The 23,604-nt window shown below is 39.3% G+C and overlaps 1 protein-coding gene across 2 annotated transcripts; it reads right to left on the bottom strand.

Moving 5' to 3' along the window:
- Positions 1-5,194: 5,194 nt before the first annotated feature.
- LOC124156858 (keratin, type I cytoskeletal 9-like) lies at positions 5,195-23,604 on the bottom strand. 2 transcript variants are annotated; one of them, XM_046531348.1, is made up of 4 exons: positions 23,517-23,604; positions 15,533-15,605; positions 13,494-13,673; positions 5,195-6,397 (listed from the first exon to the last, which is right to left on the bottom strand). In XM_046531348.1, exons 2-4 carry the CDS (start codon positions 15,597-15,599, stop codon positions 5,535-5,537), a joined length of 1,110 nt encoding a protein of 369 aa, XP_046387304.1. In that variant the 5' UTR covers positions 15,600-15,605; positions 23,517-23,604; the 3' UTR covers positions 5,195-5,534. The 2 variants fall into 2 exon arrangements, with proteins under 2 accessions (XP_046387304.1, XP_046387305.1); XM_046531349.1 differs by having other exon boundaries at positions 23,457-23,538.

Genomic DNA, 23,604 nt, shown 5'->3' with positions numbered 1-23,604 from the left:
CAAGTTCTGTTTGGTATTCCTAGGATTCAACATAAGCTGGTTGGATATCAACGAAAAAAAACAATCCTAAAGGAAAAAACGGTAGACAAAAATTGTTAGAGTGACCAGGGAAGACATTTTGTGTCATAGCGTTTTGTCTTGTCGCATGGGCGTGTTATGGGCGCTTGTGAATGTCCTTCATTGTTAATTCCCCATTGTAAAGGCCGTAAATGTGATGTTTATGGGGTAATGGAAATAAATTTAAAAAATTAAAATAAAAAAATATCGTTTAATTTTTTCGTTTTGTGCCTAGCAGAGATTCCTACAGTTGCTGGTATTATCTGAGGTAGTGTATCTGTTCACTAAGGTTCATTTTTAAGTTTTGGACGCAAATATTAATTTCATCTAAACGAGATGTCTAATCTCGCTGTCACCTGTCTAGGGCTGATTGTAGACGAACATTTTTTTATGTGACATATTATTTTCGAGATGCGAAACAAAAAGTAGGCAAAATGTGGAGTGGTAAAACGAAAATAACTTTTTAGGTTAAACAACAGTGATTTGCCTGACTGAAAAATTTACCGTTCTCTTTTACTAGGAAAATTACGAATCTTTACGATTACTTCAAGTGAATAAAGTACCTGGTGTGCAGTAAATTTACCCATAGTTACGTTAAATAAATTGAAATTGCAGTGGGTATTTCGAGTTGATGTTCCAGGGAAGCAGTCGCCGGAAAATTAAAATTGGCGCAAGCAAACACCGTATCACAATTATTTATTTTCAGTCAAATCCAATCGTGAGGTTATTCGTATTAAAATATATAACGAAGAATGCTTTGTAAGAAGTATTAATGAATTAAAAGGAGCCGCGAAATTTAGCGTGTCCTTACTTCGATGTAAATATTCAATTCGAGGCTTTGTTCAATGGCATTCTGCCGTTCTTTATCTTTAATTTTTATTTCGAGGATTCTGCCATGGGTTTTCATTCGTCATCGTCAACATTATTAATTGTTGCCCGATGAAAACTGATAGGAAATCAGGTATATTTTGTTTGATTTTAAAGTGCTCGCCAAAAAAGTGACGTTTAAAGAAATAGTGTATACATAAGGAAATTAGAACTAAGAATAAAGCATGAGTGCCTAGCTAGAAATAGCTATTTTTTCATAGACTCTTTAAGTCCACTGTGTTCAGTTCGCAGGTCATGCCGGAAGTGACCATTTTCAGTATTCATCCATGCAACAGAAACACGCTCCATCCGGCTAATTGTGGAGGAGTTGAAAAATATACCATGCAATTACCTTTTTCACCTTGTAGGTCACCAGTATACCAACAATTATTGATATTATCTGAGGTAGCCTATAAGTTCACTAAGGTTCATTTTTAAGTCTTGGTCGCAAACATTGATTTCATCCGAACGAAAATTAATTCAGCGATGGTTTCTTACTTACATCAATTTGACGTCGAGTCGATATTTTCTTGCCACTTAAAAACTGAATCCTTTTACTGCTTTTCTGTTTGGATGAGAGGACGCATACCTCCTGTATCGGTATTTTTGGTGGCGGATTACTAGCTTAAAATTTATGCTATAAACTTGAAATTTTCGGGATATGCATAGTAGACGCTTTGCAACATTTGCCTGTATCTCGAATTCGATAATTTTAGCTTTTAATTGAGACTAGCATAAAAATAGGAAAACTAAAACTGGAAAAGGTGGATATTTGTGATATTTGGGAAGCAGGATGGCTAGTGATAATAACAATAATTTCGTCTTTATTACTTAAGCGAATTTAGGACAATATTTTCCTCTCTTACAATTAATTTGATTGACATTAACAAACATCCATGCGCTGGACGATGGTCAAGCCACCCAGGCGGGATTAGAACCCGCGACCTCCAGGTTAGCAGTCGGGGACTTTACCCCGGCGCCACTGAGGCCGGTATGCGATGGGAGAAGCAAGAAATAAATTATCAGCAGAATATTCCAGGCGAAGAGAGCATTTCAACGAAAGAAAGTTATTCTTACGGCGGGAGATTCAAACGTAGAAGTAAGGAAACGATTTATCACAACATACATTTGCAATATTCTTCCCTACGGAGGTGAGTCATGGACAATGAAAGCCGCGGAGAAATCAAATCACTTTCGGAATGTGTTGCTACTTAGTAATGATAAGGATCAAATGGATCAACCGAGTGATAAAAAAGAACAAAGAAGAGTATGAGAGAAGGAAAGACTCACGAAAACCTATAAATAGTTTAGTCGTCATATTTTCTTGCCACTTAAAAAACTGAGTTCTTTTTCTGCTTTTCTGTTTGGATGAGAGGACGCATACCACCTGTGTCGGTAATTTTGGTGGCGGATTACTAGCTGTAAACTTTAAAATCACCTTGTAGGTCACCATGATACCAACAATTACTGATGTCATCTCTGAGGTGGTGTATAAGTTCACTGAGATTAATTTTTAAGTTTTGGACGCAAATATTGGTTTCATTCAAACGAAACTTAATTCAGCGATGGTTGCTTACCTACATGAAATTGACGTCGAGTCGTCATATTTTCTTGCCACTTAAAAATCACTTTAAAATCAAGCAAAATATTCGTCAGATTTCCAATCAGTTTTCATCGGGCAACAATTTATAATGTTGACGTTGACGAATGAAAACCTATGGCAGAAACCTCGAAATAATAATTAAAGATAAAGAACGGCGGCATGCCATTGAACAAAGCCTCGAATTGAGTATTTACATCGCAGTAAGGACACGCTAAATTTTGCGGCTCCTTTTAATGCATTAATAGTTCGTACAAAGCCTTCGTCGTTATACGAAATTATCAATAGAATAGCTCAGGCGAAGAGAGCATTATAAAATATGTCTTGAGATGTCATGGTCTGATGACGACAATCGTCGAGGGACTAGTGGATGGCAAGAACGGAAAAGGAAGACCTCAACACAAAATATATGGAACAAGTAAAGAAGGATGTGAAAGATAAGTAATACGTGGGTGTGAAAAGATTAGCTGATAGGAGAAATGAGTGGAGAGCTGCGTCAAACCAATCCTAAGATTGCTGACCAGTGATGATGATGAACATGTAGTCATTAACATTGAAATTAAAAAATGGAAAATTGTGTTATTGCCATTTCCTGTTATTACTTTTCAAATTGCAGCACCTTAAAACCGTGGGCCTTCCACCAAAATGGGCCCGGGGCCACCCGCATCCTAAATCCGGTGCTGCCAATGATGATGACCTTTAAATTGTTTTCTCCAATGTAGTTTTTCATGAGACACGCAAATATTGAACAGTATAGACTCAGTTTCATGCACAGTTTCTTCTCAGTTACCCTGAATACTTCCAATCTCCCGCGAAACGTCGTCATCAATACGATACCTCCACTGTTCAAGCGCTCAACTATCGCCCACCGTAAAATAAATCCGCCAATCTAGGAGCCTAACAGTACGCATATGCTCAGCTGGCAATAGCCGGAGCATAAACGCTCACCTCTGAAGCTTGGAGAATTGGAGGTGAGCGTTTCTGCTCCCGTTATTGCGAGCGTATTCATACTGTGGGGCATCTAGATGAGCGGATTTGTTTCGGTGGGCGATTGTTGAGCGCTTTTGCAGTGGAGGTGTCGAATAGAGACCAGTATAGTGGTAAGTATATGCCCTCTTAATATCCTTATTTCTACCAAAGTCATCAGCGTCCATTTTCCATTCCACACACAATTTAGCCATACCCTTTACTCCATACCAACTAATAATATATTCTTATAACCTACCATACCCATTATTTCCCAGCTTCTTTCCGCTGTTATACATCTCATTGGATTTCTTCTGCTCCGTAGTCTCGTCTCAATCTCTAGGATTATGTTAATTTTCCCCTAAATGTCTGAGTTATTATTATACCATATGTCAGACTCTTTTCTGCTTATTCCGTAACTCTTGCGTTGCATACTAATTAACTTATTCCAGTCGGTAAATTCGTCTTTTCTCTGCTTCAACCTGATGTGCAATCCCTAACACCTGTTTTGTTTTGCACGGGAAGATTTTTTAATATTATTTTTTTAAATTATTTTTAGCCTCAAAACTTGAGAGAGAAAAACTTAATTTTTTATTCTCTACTGAATGCAAGTCTATGATACACTTTGGTCCTTATAGCTAAAAAGTGGACGGGAAGGAGGAGAGAAGGCGAAAAGCTGGACATGGGGGTTGAGGAGAGGCAGCTTTTAGATGAGATACAAAGGAGACAAGGTATGGATGGAGCGGGGAGGGGAGAGATGTGGAAAACAGTGTTAGAGGGTAGAATGTTGGGTAAAGGAGGAAGAGGAAGGGAGAGAATAGGATTTTTAGATAGAATTAAGGGGAGTAGGTGGTCTTATTGTTAATTGAAGAGGTAAGGACTCCAAGGAAGGGGAGGCTACCAGAATGCATCTTAAGTACTTCATGAAAACCTGCCTTAATCGGTAGAATATTTTAATAATATAGGCAAAAAACACTTTCCTTTAAAAATGTGAAGTGATAATAACTCATGGAATAGCTTATAGCGATTTTTCTTAGAATGTACACTGTTTTAGATTAGAAATACGAAAATGTATTTTGTTTTGGTTAATATGTACTGAAATTCATGGACAAGTGAAAATACGAGTAAATTGACCACTTTGATTGGAAGCATTGTCATGGCAATTAAATTCTTTTTAACGTAAGCACATTTCTTCAAAGACTACATCTTGCCATCAGGAGCAAAGTCTTTGCCAAGGGAGGGGAGGGGGTGGAGGGGAAGTCTCTAGTAAGTGGTGCGGGCCGTACCTCAGCGGCGCCGCGGTGCGGGGTAGCGCCCTTGGGGGTGGATTGCATAACGACGGACAATATCTCGTAAACGCTTAGAGATAGGTCAAAACAAACAAAAAATCGGTCCTAAAGAGCTTTACTTTTACGTTTTACATAGAAGTAGCACTTTTTAGGCCCCAAAAATCTCAATTGAGGGTCCTCAGTACTTAGGGCCCTTGGGGCACGTGTTGCCGTTATTTTAAAGTAACCAAATTTTAACACATGAATATGAACCTCATTTGGATCATTTTGAGACTAGGAAAACATAAATTTTCTCAATTCTGAAAAATAAGGGCCGGCCTAATGCACAGTCAAAGGCCTGGCTCAGGTTCAGAAAAGGCCAACCAATGTTGTATTATTTCTACAAGATTATACATTGAAATGAAACTGCACTATATTTTTGTAAATTGCAACTTTAATAGCAAGGGTTGGACGGAAAGAGGTACAGATCTATGTGGGATATAATGATATCGTGGCACAGGAGGCTATGCCTGAATATTTGTATCCGACTTGCAGAAAAAATGTGAAGGAATATATCCTGAAGAAAATATGACATGTATGTCATGAAATGCGCCTGAAGACGTCCTAGAAGGCAAATACGATGGTTTCATTCGGTCTGCCCCTCCCATGGAGAGCAATACCGAAGCCAATGGCTATCGTAAGATTGGCTTCTTGGCTGCTTCAGCCGAGGGGAGTGTCTTGTGTTTGGGTAGACACCTTGCCGCCTGACGCTTTTATTAATCGCTGGGTTGGACCGTTGTCTGTGCCCGATCATTCTCCCGACTTTGGTTCTCCGAAGAGTTGCTCTCACTCGAACTGCTTGATGATCCAGAGTTTGCCGGGCGCCTCCCAGATCTGCTGTCATTACAAGAGTCGCTCCCACCGGAACTGTTCGGTCTGCCTCGCGATGAGTTGTTCTCTTCAGAACTGCTTCGGCTTCTACTGCTTCCGTTAGGTCTTCCTCGGGAGGAGTTGTTCTCCTCGGAGCTACGACGACTCCTGCTGCTACTGTTCGGTCTCCCGTGAGAGGAGTTGTTCCCGTCCGAAGAGTCGCTACTGCCTCCCGAACTGTTTCCACCACTGCTGTTGGGTCTCCCGCGAGAAGAGTTGTTCCCGTCCGAAGAGTCGCTACTGCCTCCCGAACTGTTTCCACCACTGCTGTTGGGTCTCCCGCGAGAAGAGTTGTTCCCGTCCGAAGAGTCGCTACTGCCTCCTGAACTGTTCTGGTCACCACTGCTGTTCGGTCCTCCGCTCCCGTTTCCGCTTTCCGATGAGTCACTGTTACCACTGCCGCTGCTCCCGCCGCTGTTCCCGCTGCTGCTTCCCCCGCTGCTCCCACCGCTGCTTCCCCCGCTGCTCCCACCGCTGCTTCCGCCGCTGCTGTTCGCTTGCCCGGACTGGCTTCCCTCGTCGGATGAACTGCTACCGTCGGAGCTACCGTCTCGGTCATGACGAGGTACGTCTGCCTCGGCGGTGGGCTCCTTCACGTCATTAGACGGCGCCTTAGCGTCGCCCTCGATCGCCTTTGCGTCACCAGTCGTCCCCTTTTTTTCATCGACTGGCTTTCTTTCTTCCTTCTCCGCTTGCCGCCTCCTTCTCTCTGTCGGGATCAACGAAATTTCAGGGGAAATGATCAGTCAATAAGTTGTGGAAATGTGTGACTAGCATTTTCACGAAAACGATCTGTACGTCTCCACTGTAAATTTCATTGAATCGACCAAGCCCATGTAAATCATCGTCACTGTTGGTCCTAGCACTGATATTGGTACTCTCAGGGGCGGTATAGGGTGATTGGGGGCCCTCGGCTGGGGCTCATAATGGGGCCCTACTAACTGGGGGATACGGGGAAGCGGGGGGAATATTAGGAAACTGGATTCCCGTAAATGGATTTTGAAATTATTATGGCTCTTAAAAGCAGATAAAAGTTAGTGAAAAGTAGCAATTTTTGAAGAAAAATATTATAAACAGTGAGAAAATTTCAAAACTTATAAAAATTAATGATGTATTAAGGTTCAATTATCTATTTGGTGAATTTTGTCATTGAAACTGCAATGAAATCTAAAAAAAATCCTCTTAGATATCCTTTTCGAAAACCCTGTAAAAAAAAACATAAGGTTCTCTTAATTCCTTTGACACCTTAATTTTATTCATTTTTATATGAACTTGTTAGAGTGAGTATGTTGCTAGTAAGCAACTAATAGAAACGCAGAATTATATAATTGCAAAAAAAAATTTGGTCCGAGTAATTTGCGTCATTTTTATTACACCTTTCATATGCGCTTTACGATAGACGGGAGTGTTGTGGGCCCTCCCCAAGCTAGGGGCCCTCGGCGATCGCCGCCCGGCCGACCTGGCCAGACCACCCCTGGTACTCAGCCAGTATATATATTCAACTATATAGTTTCCTATGATGCGATGGCGCACACCTGTAATACGGGGTAAACATGGTATGGTATTTGGAGAAGGTGACCGGTAGCTAAGGTCATTTGCGCCATGAGGGAAGGATATGGTAGGAAGGGTGGAGAGAAACCCGGCGTCGGCATTAGCCTAATCTTAACGAAATATGCCAAGGTGACCACGGCTTAACGTCCCATCCGACGGACGAAGTGTTGCGCTTTAAATGTCCTCCGCACAACATTTAAGCAAGGATCGGGCAATCCAAAAAATCTCTGCCACCGCTGGGACTTGAACCCGAGCCCACGAGGTTGGAAGCAACACATTAGCCACGACACCAACCCGATCCTCCTTGGGTCACCATCATTGAAAGAAAGATCCTGGTGGTGTTTCAATTATAGTAGACTTGGCTAGCGGTGATATAAACGCGCGGTTAGGCATGGATACTGAGATAAATAGGAAATACCACAGAAATAGCAGAGAATCAGGACCTCTGAGGGTTACAACGCGCCGGGGCCGGGAACCTAGTCGGAGACTTAAACGCCCGCGCTCCTGCTTAGGGGGGTTTGGGTGTGAAGGAACAAGGAAAGAGCCGCCACCACGATAAGGAGCCCGACGACGCCTCTGGGATAGGCATAGGGTTGGAAGGGAGGGACGGGGTAAACACCTAACCGCTATAGAAGCACAGAGGGCCCACCAAATAGCGAAACCGGCATCAGCCATTAATGTGCCAACGATTTAGGTAGATGTTCCTATAAATAAGAAAATTCCATCGATCAAATCATTGGATCGTAGAAACAGCACTAAAAATAAGTGCGTGCAGGAGGAGAGCTCGAAGAAGTCATGTTGAAATGGTAACCATTCTTATGTTGCCGTGAAATCGTAACGCTAATTAAAATATCACAGCGGCCTTTGACGTTCCTGGGTGATCTTCGCTTCATGCCCTCTAAATTTTGAGCCTACCTCTTAAAGATTCTAAACTCTGGCAGCGTACTCCAAATGAGGCCTTACGAGAGAAATGAAGCCCGTTTTCCTCGCTGACGAAGATTCCAGTGTTAGGATAGTTGCTAGAAGGAAGCCATTTGGACGGATCGAAGGATCGAACTAACACAAGTGATTCCTGGAATTTGCTGACTATTCGAAAAGCATAAACCTTCATATGAAAAGGCTCGCCCGGGGAATAGGCAATCAAAAGGGGGAATAGACAATGACCGCAGCGGAGGAATATAGTGTGGAGACTTCCGTAATGAGTTTCTACAGAATAATGAAGACGATCAAATGGATCGACAGTGTAAGTAATGACAAAGTCCTATGAAGAGTCGGGGGTTAGAGAAGCCTCATGGAAACCTTGAGAAGAAGACTGGGCCACCTTATAGGCCATATAGGGTGCTTTCCATTCATTGACACACGTCGACACAAGTCGACTTGCGCCGCGGTTTTCGTGTTCCATTCTGTGTGTGTCGCCGACTGTTGTGACACAAGTCAACAAACGGTAACGCACAGGAATAGGAGAGTTATAAACAGTTACCGCGAGTCGACACAAGTCGACTCGTGAGTCGCATGAATGGAAAGCACCCATCTTGAGACATGATGGCCAGATGAAGTCAATCTCGAAAGACAAGTAGTTAGGCTGAACGGAAAAGGAAAACGTCGAATGAAAATATAGCTGATAGGGGAATTGAGGGGAGAGCTGCGTTAAACCAATATTAGGATTGTTGACCAGTGATTATGATTGTTGACCAGTGAGGACGATGAATGCAAAATCAGGGTAATAAATGCGATAACCAAGAGGTCAGCATTTTATTCTTCATTAGACTAGTGAATAAGTATAAAATAATTTACCGCAATTTAAAACATGATCTTTTGTTAGTCAGTCCGGAGTTTATGGAGGAAATTTTGGGAATGATTAAGAGCCAAAAAGTTCCCCAGGACCAGAGTAAAGCACAAATGCTCATCATCAGAACAAATTATCTTGATTATGAAATTAAATTGATACAATGAATGCTTAAATAAAATAAATGACAACCTTTTTTAAAAAGGGGGGGAACATCACTAAAGGCCGAGTCCTTGGTCTTATTTGTCTTGGAATTATTAGATGGCGTTGCACGTGATGAAGTTGATATCACATTGGAAGTTCCACAAGGAAGTGATATAGGCCCAATGTTATTTAATATGTATGTGATGTTAAATATTTTGTACATCATTATCACCAAAAATTAAAACATGATCTTTCGTGAGGCAGTGCGGGATTATTGAGGTAAATATTGGGAATGATTATTAGCTCCAGTAAAATTCCGACGAACCAGAGTCAAGAGTAAATGCTCATGGGCTGAACAAAATATATTGATTATTAACTCCAATTTATGCACTGGATTTTCAAATAAAATAAAGGATGACAGGAATATTTATCATAAAATAAAGGATAATGTTTAAAAAAGGGGAGAACTTATTAATCCTGTCCGTGGTCTTGCTTTTGATCGATTGAGGTTCGCTTGATTCGATCAATCAGCGAAGATCTTGCAGTTCAAATTTGAACGCATGACCGCAATTCCCTCGGTTATTGCAAGTTTCGAATCTTTTCTTTTCTAACTTTTTCTCGTCCTGGAATCGTTCTTGTTTAGGTCACTTTATTATTTGCCTAAGTATAATACGGAAGTGAAATTTTAGTGCGCGGAAAATATAACTAATGGAAAATATTGGCCATTGAGGACTTCAGTCACATACGTGGAATAAGTCGAAAGGATTGCAGTCCAAGAATATTCGCATGTACATTTCCATGAAATTTAAACTGTGTTTCAGTAGGTTATTACTTATGAGTTACTGGCAATTTTAAAACATATTTCAATATTACCTAAAATTAAAACACATATAGCATAAACACACACATCGAGAAATGTTGATTTTACTACGCAGGCAAAGTATATGATTAGTTATTGCTTTTTTCAATTTATTTGTTGTAAGGGATATATGGTAAGTCAAAAGTAATTTCAATTTTCTCATAAAAAATAGGAGATGAAATAATTTCTCCTTCGCATTTGTCAATTCTTTTGTTTATCTGCATCTGCCATCACGAGACGCACTAGCTATCTTGGAACATTTCTGTGCCGGTATTAATTATGAGATTTCGTTGTCATAGCTAAAGCAGTGTAAGCCCCCACTAAAGAGTGCTAGTGACACTCGATTAACCTGTTTCGGATGTATATTTCATCCTAGCTTTCATTGACATTGAATTTCCTGTCTTAGGAAATTTTCTCTATTGCCAATAGGGTGGTTTCCTATTATTTTTTATTGCCTAAATCGGAAGATTATTACTCCTGGAGTGCGCATTTCACGCTCTCAGATTTTCGAATGACGATATCTATTTTTCGTGAGTAAACGAAAAGTGAAAATTTTCAAGCGCGTGAAAACGCGACGGCGAAGTAGGAATGATGGGAGAAGTCCTTAAGACGTATTTCTGGTTCCAGTTGTTGGCATGTGAGGTGACCTTGGGGCAAGGCTTGAGCGCTGATACGACGCAGGCTGCTAGCAGGTAGCGCTTGGCTTAAATAAGGATTATTAGTCCCCAAGCAAACGAAGGAAACTTTCCGAACTTAGGTAATTTAAATGTGTGATTATTAAGACATGTTTCCCTGAGCTCTGTGCCTCATGCATGCATTATTAATCTCAGACAATGTAAAACTCCTATCTACTCGTATTGAAACTAGGTCCCTGTGACGTCACGTGGAGTGGAATCGCATGGGCGCAAATCTGGCCTTTTTCAAATGAGGTTAAAATTGACCGTTGCCATTCGCCTAAACTGGGATTTCTAACACCAAATAATTTGTATATTATTAATACAGTAATGGTGGGTAACGAATCACAATCAATGCCTTTCGTTTTCTTTGATGAAGGAAACTACCCTATTAACATCTCAGCTTAATTATTTCACTCGCGCCCTTCGTAGTAATACTGTAACACATATAGTAGTTGTTTTGAATAACGCTGTCGCGAGCCTGTCTCCTTAAATTATTCTAGATAGTGGAGATGATAAGAGAGGCGTGGGATGCATTGGAAGCTGGGGTAAAAGAGGGGATGTGATGTTTAAATCAGTGAGGTTCGTGGATGATCTGACGATGATCAGTCAGTCTCCGAGGGGGCCTCAGGCTCTAGTGGATACTTTGGACAAGCGCTGCGAGGAGTATTGCTTGAGGATTGATCCCAGAAAGACCAAGGTTATGGTGTTTTGCTAATCATCGCGAGCTAGGAATGTGGGACTCGACGTAAAAGTTGGTAAGGAAAAACTTCATCAGGTACAGCACTTTATCTATTTGGGCAGCACATAAGAGGAAAACCCACACAGCTGTAAGGGAATCAGGAGAGAATTGTGTCAGCAAAGGAGGCGTTCATGAACGGGAAGGAGCTTGTGAGAGGGTCGTTATGTAAGAGTTTAAAGGAAAGGTTAGTGACGCGTCTGCTCTGGGGTGTAGCGCTTTACGGTGCGGAAGCGTGGACACTTAGCGTTCCTCGTCTCACGTTCTCCCGGATCCCGTATACCGTCTCATGTTAGCGTTGATTGTGTCCCAGCCTTTAGGAAGGAAGACGAGAGAAGACTGGAGGCATTCGAGATGTGGTTGTGGCGAAGAGATGGAGAAGATGAACTTGACGGAAAGGAATAATAATAATGTCTTCTTTAGGTCTAAACTCAGTTGCCCTGAGGATGATGCCCCTGATGGACATCGAAACGTCGGCGGAGAAGGATTTTATTACCCGGTGGAAAGCCCGAGAACTTTTCATCCAACACCTACGCCGGGAAAACACCCGATTATAATGTCTTCTTTATTTTATCAAGCGAATTAAGGACAATTTTTTTCCTCTCTTACAATTAACTTGCCTGACAATCACATTCGTCCATGCCCTGGATGGTGGTCAAACCACCCAGACGGGACTCGAACCCGCGACCTTTAGGTTAGCAGTCGGGGACTTTACCCCGGCGCCACCCAGGCTGGAAGAGAAACGACGAAGTGCTGGATATGGTGAGTGAAGAGAGGCAGCTTTTTAATGAGATAAGGGGGAGACAGAAGGTGGGGATGGATGGGGTACTTAGAGGGGATGGGATGTTGAAGACACTGTTAGAGGGTAGAATGTTGGGTAAATGGGGGAGAGGAAGGAAGAGAAAAAGAGTTTAGATAGAATGAAAGGGGGCAGACCTTATTATGAAATGAAAAGGAGAGACGACCTAGAAGGAAGGAGAGACCAGTGGCGGATACAGATGGGGGGCGCAGGAGGTGCGCCCCCCCTTGTGGGCCCGCCCGTATTGCTAAACATTGCAGAACCACAATTTTAACTTTTTTTATATAATAAGATGGCATTGTCTAGTATTTTTACATAATAACTTTAATTAAAAATCTCTTAAACTTTGAATGTGACTTGATTATTTTTATTACGATCAAATTAAAGGTAATTCAAGGTATCTTTTGCGCCCCCCCTTGAGTTTTTTCTGTGTCCTATACTGGGGGAGACTGGTAGAATACTACTTGAATAATCATTGCAAACCTAACTAAAGCGGTAGAATGCTTGAATAATAATAATCATTATCATAGTAATATTAATAATAATTAAAAACCCAAATTTATTGTATGACAGATGCTGAAAATGTGATAATGCATCTTAGACGATACAGCACATCACAAGTGGATGCACTAACTTATCACAAAAAGACTATCTGCACCGTTACAATCAAATATGCAACATCATCCACCAGAAATTAGCTTTAAAGTATAAACTCATAGAAAATGGAGTTCCTTATTATAAGTACACGCCTAAAACCATCCTTGAAAACGACCACTGTAAGATTTATTATGACCGTTCAAATATTACCGATAAAACAGTCCATAGCAATAGACCTGATCTAGTAGTACAAGATAAAACTCACAATGAAACGTACTCGGTAGACATTGCCGTACCTAATTCGCATAATATCACTACAGCCTACACCAACAAAATGGAAAAGTATGAAGAACTTAAAAATGAAATAAGAGTACACATAATACCAATCGTTATCTCTGCCACAGGAGTAGTGCCTCATTCACTCCATCAAGGTCTTCAAACTATTGGAGTGCCGAAAAAATTGCTTATTACAGTATAAAAAGCAGCAATTTTAAATACTTGCCGGATTGTCGGAAAATTTTTCAACACAGAGTAAAGAGACGAGAGTACTTGGTGATACCCGTACCTCGCCTAAAACCAGCAAAAATGCTGTGAAAATGTATTTAAAAATAATAGTAATAATAATAATAATAATAATAATAAAACTGTGATTTTACCGATCATTTCGTTCACTGGAACTGGGTCAGGGCTGATTTCCTTGAGTCCTTCCATGTCTGTGGGGTCGGTGTCTGCGTTTTCCATCCTAGCGTCGTTGTTCATCGTGGGTACCACTGGCATGGGCGCGGCCTTGTCTCCCTGGGGCTTGTCGGAATCACCACTGAACAGCAATAAAAAATCTGTTGGATCGAAGAAATTTGAGCATTCAGTAACTCAAAGTTGTGCAGATAAATACGGAGCATTGCATTCATAGTGTGTATACCGTAAGTTGACGCGCGGGCCCCTGGAAGTACCTGAGCCGCGAGCAAAGGATGGGAGGAAAGGACCGACAAAAAAAACAGTGTGGGACCGACACAGGTAGCGGGCGGGTCCGTTTGCCCGTCCCTTTCCTCCCCCCGACTAAAGCAACTAGCACATCTAATAGAATTACAGTAGATTCCGGTTTACTGGGACATATCGGGACTGGTGCACTTTGCCCCAATTAAGCGGCTGCCCCAATTAGGCGAACTCTCTCGTATATGGGCATAAAAAACTTTGAAATGGTAGAAAGAAGACTAAAGAATGTTTATAATGCAACATAAGTTTATTAAACTATTGATTTGATTAATAAATCAGCGAGTTTAGTTAATTTATGATAATTTTTAAAAATTATAACAATTTAGTTAAAAAATATTTTTCACAGCCTCGGGCGACGCTGAATGATTGTCTTTTACTGAGTCCTATTAAAGAAAAGTCCTATCCTCTTGCGGATAGTATAACAACAAGAGCATTCAAAATAGGGCAATAATAGGAATATTTGTGAAAAATAAGAGTAAATCAAAGGAGGAAAATAAAAAAAATTGTATTCTGAAAACAAAACAATTTAATTTCGTCGCTAGTATAGACTCTATGTCGCCGACTCATGGCCCAATAAAGCGGCATACTGTCCCAATTAAGCAGAGAATACTCGTGGATATTCCTCTATTGGAATCTGTTCTTCAAGATCTGCCCCAATAAAGCGGCTGCCTGAAGTAACCGGTGGACCCATTAAACGGAATACCGGTCTAAATATACGTTAAATATTGATAAATCCGGAATAAATATGCAGTTTTGATAAATTCATATTGATGTAATGCTCCGTATTTGCTTATTGATTTGAAGCATCCTCTGCAAAATAGATCAGAAAAAGTTTGAAATAAAATACTATGGTTTTAAAAGAATCTAAAGTATCTACCCTCAGTTGACAACTTAAACAATACCCAATAAGGGTATTCTTTATGAAAATATATATAGCCTCGTGTTTAATTAAGCAAATTTTCATTTATCTGCCATCCATTCCATTCAATAGTTTGTTTAGAGATAGGTATGTTCCTATATGAAATAAAAATCAAGATTGTCATCATAAGTTTTCGTAGGGTATTACAGATATGAGGCCCATATAATGTCCCAAACAGTCTCCACACTATGGAAAATCTATGTTCAAATCTGTAGAATACTTGAGTATGTTGTCCTGGTTCAATTTGGATTTTCCGATGAAAGCGTGAACGAGGCATTAAAATGAAACCACTTCATTTTAATGCCTCGTTCACGCTTAAAACATTTTGAGCTCGTTCGATCACGGGTAAATGCTTGTATTGTATGAATGCACTATTTTATATTGGCAAAACTTCAAGTGTTTTTATATTATTTTTATTACCTTGTCAAGTGAAACAGAGGGCTGAGAAGTATTTTCATTGAAGTTTATCAAGAAGATCAATATAATCTATTTGCAGATTTAATGACTCTCGCCATTGCTATACGTAAAACTACTATGGGCATTGTCATTGACATCGTATGTTTAAAAATTCACTGACTCATTCTTCATTTTGAGGCATTCCATTATAAGGTTTGTTTAATATATATAACTTTTACTTATACCACTAGTTTCTTTTACCCGTGTCGCATTTTGTAAGAAACCTTATCATATGTTTCATTTTTGTCAAGTAGAGGAACGGTCTATTGTTCTTAGCTTTTTGGTGACTTAAAAAGATTTTATCGTGCAACAAAAAGCAAAACTTACCTAGGATCCCTCCTTCCGACATCGTAACTCCCACCACAAGCAGACTCAGGAACAGGTAACCCTTCATGGTGAGCTGTAAACAAATGAGAAGTGAGTTACTTTATGTTTAAAAAAAAGGTGAAATCGGGGGAGAATATTGGAAGATAAAGGGGGCGCGCGACCACAATAGGGTGGTTTCCTATTATTTTTTTAATGCCTAAATCGAAAGATTATTACTCCTGGAGTACGCATTTCACGCTTTTAGATTTTTCGCGATTAAATGAAAAGGGAAAAATTTCAAGCGCGCGAAAACGCGACGGCTAAGTATGAATGCTGGGAAAACCCCGTGTGACGTCATTCTGGTTCTTGCTGTCGCCGAGTGAGGTGACCTTGGGGCGAGGATATTGTGCACCGCTGCGATGGTATCAGGCAGCGCTTGGCTTAAATAAGGATTATAAATACCTTATCAAACGAAAGAAACTTTCCGACCTTAGGCAGTTTTAATAGGTGATTATTAAGAGATGTTTCCCTGAAGTCTGTGCCTCATGCATGCATTGGTAATCTCAGACAATGTAAAACTCCTATCTAATCGTATAGTAACTGTGTCCCTGTGACGTCACGTGGAGTGCAAACAAATATATGTGGCATGGCCCCAATCTGGCCTTTTTCAAATGCAGTTAAAATTGACCATTGACATTCGTCTAAACTGGGAATTCTAAAACCAAATAATTTGTATGTTATGAATACCTAACGATTTGATCGTTGGATCATTCTTCCTCATAGAAGGGTCCTCCAAGATTGTTAGAACATTAATTGCGTAAGCTCGGTTCCACAAATGAACGTTGTTTGATTCAGATGATAGAATTTCACAGTCAGAGTGATCACTAATTTCGCGATAGATGACAGCGTCGTCAGCAAATAAACTTATTTTACTGCTAATGTGGGAGCAGAGATCATTAATTTATATAATGAACAACAGGGGGCCGATTACGATTCCTTGTGGAACACCTGATGTAACTTTTACAACATCAGGGCTAATTCCGTCAAGAACTACTTTTTCTTTACGATCTCTGAGAAAGTCGCGTATCCAATTTACAACTGTCTCGTTTAATCCGCTTGACTGTAATTTGTATAAAAGTTTGTTGTGAGGTACAGTGTCGAAAGCTTTCTAAAAATCTAGAAACAGTGCGTCAACTTGTCTTTTCGATTCACCAGATTTTATAACGTGGTGAAGAAAGAGTGCGAGCTGTGTTTCGCAGGATCTATTTTTTCGGAATCCGTGCTGACAGTCATGGAGGAAGTTACGTCTGTCCAAGAAAGTCATGATATTGCTAACGACGATATGCTCAAGTATCTTGCCTATAATCGATGTTAATGAAATCGGTAGTTGCCTGGGTCATGCCTGTTTCCCTTTTTGAATATAAGTGTAACGCTTGCAATTTTCCAGTCTTGCGGTAACTTCCCTTCGGAGAGTGACTTCTTGAATATGATCTCTAAGTAATGTGCGATCTGTGGAGCTTACTCCTTGAGGACACGCGCGGGTATTCCCTCCGGACCCGGAGATTTACCATTCTTAATCGATTGTAGTTGTTTAGTTATCCCATCACGTTGTATAGATATTTCTTCCATCGATTCCTCAGTATATGGGATGTCTAAATTAAATTGAGTATCGTCAGTAGTGTATACACTTTCGAAGTGGGAATTTAAAGTGTTAGCTTTGTCAATATTTTCGGTGGTATTTACATCTTTATCAAATAACGAATCTACGGTTGAATGTTTTCCATGAAGCTCTCTCGCGTAGGTACGACCAAAAGGATTTCGGATATTCTTCGAGTAATTCACCGAGTACTTTTTCTTAAACTTTCGTATTGCAGTTCGCATTGCTTTCATGGTTATTGAGCGTTGGGCAGCGTAACTTTCTTTAGCTTCAAGTTACTTCGATTTATTACATGACTTTCTGTACACGTTGTATAGTTTTCTCTGTTTCCTAAGTTCCCTTCTGACATCGTTGTTGTACCAGCGAGGTTCCTTATTATCACATTTCAGTTTTTGCGGAATATGTTCGTTAATTCCTTGGCGCAAAATTTCGAAGAAGTGTTTCCATGTTACATCTGTGCTTTGGTCCTTTGATGTAGCTACAAATTTTATGTAGGAGTCATTAAGCATCTCGCCAAATTTAGTGAAGTTGCATTTATCAAATAGGTAAATATTGCGTTTTGGATTTACAGGTGACACTACATTAATTTTTAACGTTGCAAAGATTATTGTGTAATTGCTTATACCGTCAATGATATCGACTTGTTTTACCAACTTAGGATGGCTTACTGCTAAAAGGTCTAATATCTTATTTCCTCTCGTAGGCTTGTCAACTACTTGGGCGAGAGAGTGATTTGCAAGTACGTTGAGTAATATCTCGCTGATTTCTCTATTCCTAGAATTCGGTTTTACAGTGTAAGTATCCCAGTTTATGGATGGAAGATTAAAATCTCCCCCGATTACAATTACACTTTTACTGTATCTCTGAGTAAATGCGGATATTTGATTTTCTAATAGGTACATAATATCAACTTCGGAGTTTGCAGGTCTATAAAAAGAGCAAACATGAATACTCCAATATTAATTAAAACCAGAAATAAATGCCGTTTAAACAAACAAAACTGATATGATGCTCTTCATATTTTGAAAATCTCAATCAAAACAGGACGTAGGCTGGTCATCGAACTGCTTTATGAGTTACTAGTCAATTAATGGCGTAACTTGAAGTAAAATCTTGTTATCTGTATGAAAATGGGGCTGTATTGGCTCAAATTGCCGGATTAAGGGTGAACTAAAAGTGTAAGGATTGAAACATTGAAATTTTCTGTACGTTATTTTGCCTTTTAACACCAATGGATGTCATCAATGATGATTTTGTGTAATAGTACTGTATTTACTGAGGCACAGGAGCAAGTGAGGATGATTCGGGAATGAGAAAAGCCTTTTCCCGCAAAAAATTAAGGTGCGTTATGGCATAATAAGATGTTATGCTGGAACTTTATGGTAAAAGATTACAATTTACAGTTACATTACCGAGTAGTGCACACTGAATCCTCCTGAAAACACTGACTCACCAATGCGAACGTCCAACAGTAGTGAAAGGGCCAATGTCTGACTCTGAAATCGTTCGACCGTGCTTATATACCCATAGTTCCTTCTGACGCCACGTTCCACGCGCTGGCGCTGCTATAAGCTGTTTTGATAAAGTCAGATTGAAGCGAATTCTCAGAAATTCATTTTAGAGGGTGAATTTGGGCGGGGGACATGCATAATTATTGTCTCTCTCTTAAAAGCTGGGATACGAAGGCCTCTCAAACTCGTCCTTATCGTGCTAATCGTCGCGAAAGTAGGCGACTACAGAATGGAAGAAAACAACTGATGCGCAAATCAACATTTCCTCCGTGTGTTCCCCGTGACAGTTATTGCCTCGATAATCAGTCACGTTTATTCTCAATCACATACATTACATATTTAAATAATACGCTTATCTTTATGTGCAAATGGCCAAGTTTACTTGCCTCCATTTGTTAGCATTTTCGTCGAAGGAAAGTTCGCGAGCCAATATTTATAGTTTTCTTTCAATGGAGGACATTTGTGTATCTCATTTTTGTGTACAGAATTCCGAACATAACGCCGCTATGATAGTTTTTAATTCTCCCTTAAGATCAGTAAAACGTTGGTTAGCACAGAGAAATGGGAAGTGATAAAAGTTATTTTGCAGGTAAGGTTAAATATTATTGCTATTGACTTTAGATTTGTTTTTAACATCTTCGGATGAACTTCAGCAACTTAGCCTCAAGTATTGGACGATTGAAGGAAGAAGGACCTTGAAGGACGATTATGGCTTTGATTAGGTTAGGAAAAGATATACCTGTGAGTAGGAAAAATTACGAAATGTTTTATTTTGGGACTTTTTCAAAACAATTCCGCCGGAATCATTCAAGAAAAAAACCGCTGTCCAACCATCGGCGTGGCTTTACGATGTTATCCGCAAGTGAACCTTTTTTTTGCGAAAAATCATTTTAAGTAAATGAGTTTTCTAGTGCAGAAATTTCGAATTTAATGTTGACGCATAAGTTTTGATGGATTTAGACCAGTGATTGATTTGATGGGATCAAATTGTTCGATAAATCTCGAAAAATCCTTAAAAAAATGCTGATTATATAACGGTGGATCCTCGGAAAAGTTTTGATTCTTTTTTTTCAAAAAGCAATGCTTCTTCGTTTCGCGTTTGCATTCCATTGATTCAACTTCTCTCCCCTGCATGAATTTATGAAAGACAACATTTATTGTACAATCATCTGAATTATTTTATTCTGCAAAAGGCTAAAAAGATTTAGTTCTGAGAGATGATCTATTTTACTTTCGTCGTCACATTGATACGATTCATACAATCTTGATGATATGATTTCTATATTTTTATTTACCGTTTTCAATCTTCTAACACCGTAAACGAAATGGAACGTGTTAAACGAAACACCTCACGTCGGTATCAATTATACACCAATATTGAAACTTATTATTTATCAAAATCATGAGAAATTTTGATTAAACAACGCCAACTTGACTCTCTCAGGTAGGATTTTAGGAGGGGTTAGGGTAGTTAGCTGAGTGGCCAGAATATGGATAAAGCTTGTTGTTTGGGGCGTTGACAACCTTAAAATTTATTAGAGATTGTTGTATAAACGCGGGAAAAATCTATTGATAATATTGAAAAAAAATCTGATATCACATCTGTTTTCCATATGAGTGTAAAAGTCGGTATTTACATCTTTTGTATCCTAAATATTGAATTCAACCCAAGAAATTCAGTGAACTAATACGGTCACTGAGGAAAAATACTCTCGTCAAAGTTTTTCATCTGGGCATTTCATGTCAAATTATCTATTGCATGAATAATGTATACTTGACTTACCATTCATACGCCCCTTTTTCCTATCCTGAATTGCGTACGCCCATGGCATGCATAGTATATTGCAATTTAACGAAACGGTATCGCAATAAGTTTGCTCTCTATTTTTAACCTAGGAGAATCGCAATGATTGGCTAGGCTTGATTTTTATGTCACAATAAGATGACTGAAATGGATGGGAATTAGAGTGTGCGAGACTTAGTTATTTGTGCAATTGATAGGAATACTGGTAGTAAAGTTTTTGGCCTGAAAACCATCAAGTCGAAAGACTTCGAGTTGGTATTGACGTCGTATTGATACGATTAATGCTATATTTATGGTGTGAGTTCTATTATTTTATTACTCATTTTCAAGTATAAACAATTCAATTATATTTTAATCACTGTAATTTTGGTGTTAACAGACTTAAAAACGCATTTTACTCCGAATAGTGGACGAGTGGATCCTGCTTAGCGGGGGGGTTTTTTATTCAATTATTTTTAAATTAAGTCTTGGATATCTCAAATGTGCTATATACTTTGGCCTGATCTGGTCTAAAAGGTGTTGAATTCAGAATCTTCGATCCTGTGGACATCTGTTGGGGTACTACTTGCGGACAAAACTGGGTTACATAAAAAAAATTTAAAAAATCGACTCCAATGGAGTGAAAAACTCATGAAAATTGGGCCGCAACATAATTATTTTTTTAATTTTAGACTTATGAGATGACGGCTAAACGAGGAAGATTTTTTGGCCGTTAGTTATTTTTCCCTTCCATTCAGTGGCGTAACTAGGAATATGCTTTGGGAGGGGGGATCAGATGGCCTTAGGTGGCGTCCCCCCAGGAAACAGGGGGTTCGGGAAAGTAAAAAAAAATATGACATGCCTGGAAATACTTTTTAAATCATTTTGGTACTTAAAATTTAACTTTCAGCAGATGCTGTTATTATACGTCAAAAGTGGTCAATGGTTTAAAATATTTTTTTTGTTTCTCTGAGGTTTTGGGGGGATCTATCCCCTCATCCCCTCCCATAGTTACGCCAGTGCTTCCATTTAACTTATTCTTTTTCTGAAAAGCGATTTCAAGTCTTTGTGAATGACACCCGTTCTGTAGATATTTGTTTATCGATAGTTTCATTTGAAGAAGAAACGCTGCATGCCAGGAAGAGGGGTTGAAGAAATCCTATTGCTTCCTTCGTTGAATCTTTCGCTGGGATTTTTCTTCTTTTCCTAAAAACTATCCTTATTTCCTAAGAAAAAGTGACCTGTAATATGCCACGGAATGTAGCGCAGCAAAAGGAACAAGTACACAGGGTCTAACCCGAAAAAACATCTCCAACAATCCTGCGGCTGTCAATGGGAGGGTAGGCGAATTCATCATCTAGTTCAATGCTTGATTTGTTTCCCGACGAAACTGCGGCTGCGAAAATTTCTGGGGTTTCACACCGGGTTTGTATCAAATGCCAGTTGTAAATTTTGGCTTGAAAGCATTTGGTATTGAATTCAGAATTTTCAATCCATAGGACGTTGTTAGGAGTACTATTTGTGGAACTTGAGGAAAAAACTGGGCTCTAATGATGTTAACAACTCATGAAAACAGAGCTTTGGGTATATCTAGGTACATAAATATACAAAGCGAGTATTTCTTGACAATGGCTGACTCGCTCTATGCTGCCATCACTTAGGTTATATAAGAATACCCCTGGGAGCACTCAAAAATCAGTCTTTTGTGTAGTGAGTTTTCGTACCTCAGTATACGACTCCAAAGCGGGAGAAATTATCCCATTAGATTCCCTCCAATTGATCCTCCACTGCTTTCTTGAATGTAGAGGAGGATGGTGTACCTAGAGCATAGAGTACAAAGGAACACTTGAAACTATCGCTGAGTGCTGCGACCGAGTGGGGCTTTGAAGTAAGCTATTACGTGAAAGAAGCACTAAAGTGTAGCATAGGTCAATTTGAGTTCATTTGGATTACGTTTACATAGAAGACGCTAGTTTGAAGTTTTTGACGCGGAAAAGTAAAAGTTTTTGGTTGCATATCGAAGTCTTTTACCAAAAACGATCACTCCAACCGTGGCTATCGTGGCATAGGTGAAATCCATAGTATAAACTCTATGGTGAAATCGACATATAATGGTTATTAGTATTAGCTTCTCAATTGGTATTTTAGACGTAATATTAAACAATAAATTCAGCCGACATTAAAGTACCTCTACCTCTTGTACCAAGAGACACAAGCACAAGATGTACCTAAGAACATGTTACTGTGTTTGTGTTTTTTGTAGTCAGCCGTAATTTATGGTCTAATATTCTTTAATTTGCTTTCTTGTGTGAAATTCATTATATAATTGGACTTCAAAGAATGCTCTTCATTTATTGGTATTTTAGACGTAATATCAAACAGTAAATTCAGCCGACATTAAAAATGGCTACCTCTTTTACCGAGGGGCACAAGCACATGGTGTACCTAGGAACATTTTACTGTGCTTGTGCTTTTTTTAGTCGGCCGTAATTTATGGTCTAATATTATAGAAATTTATTTTTTGTGTTAAATTCATTATATAATTGGACTTGAATGTTCTTAATTTAGGAGGGTTTAACCTAAGATTATTTTTACTTGAAAGGAGTTACATTTTAAAATTAAGTTTTTACCTAAGCTACGTTAATTTTCTTTACAAGACACGTCAATGTATTTTCAAATTTAATAAACAAATCATATATATACATTTCCATTTATCACAATTTAATTACTGTTCCCACCAAACTAACTTGTGTTCCCTGGTACAATAGGTTGTTTTCTTGTCTACATGAAGCTGATGATCCTAGGAACAATTCTAAACACTTTTAGAAGTTTTGATTAGATCCATTAATAGAAAAGCTGCAAGTCTAAAAATTTAAACTTTTATTGATTAACCCTGATGGATTGAATTTTTACCATTAGACTGAATATTAAGTAAATATATATTTGCCTTACATAAAAAAAGTGTTCCGTGGAACAAAACTCTCCCCTACTTACTTGCACAGCACTTTCACAGTCTGGATGATACGTTTAGTCACGATGACCTCTCCGTCTTACCTGAAAAATGGGCTGATCCAGCAGATGAACTTCTGTTCTACCTTCCACCTAGATATGCTATTTAAACCATTATAAGGCCGTATCCTCG

This window comes from Ischnura elegans, chromosome 4 (genome assembly GCF_921293095.1).
Source record: "Ischnura elegans chromosome 4, ioIscEleg1.1, whole genome shotgun sequence".
Taxonomy (NCBI): Eukaryota; Metazoa; Arthropoda; class Insecta; order Odonata; family Coenagrionidae; genus Ischnura; species Ischnura elegans.
This window is presented reverse-complemented; position numbering and strand designations above follow the sequence as displayed.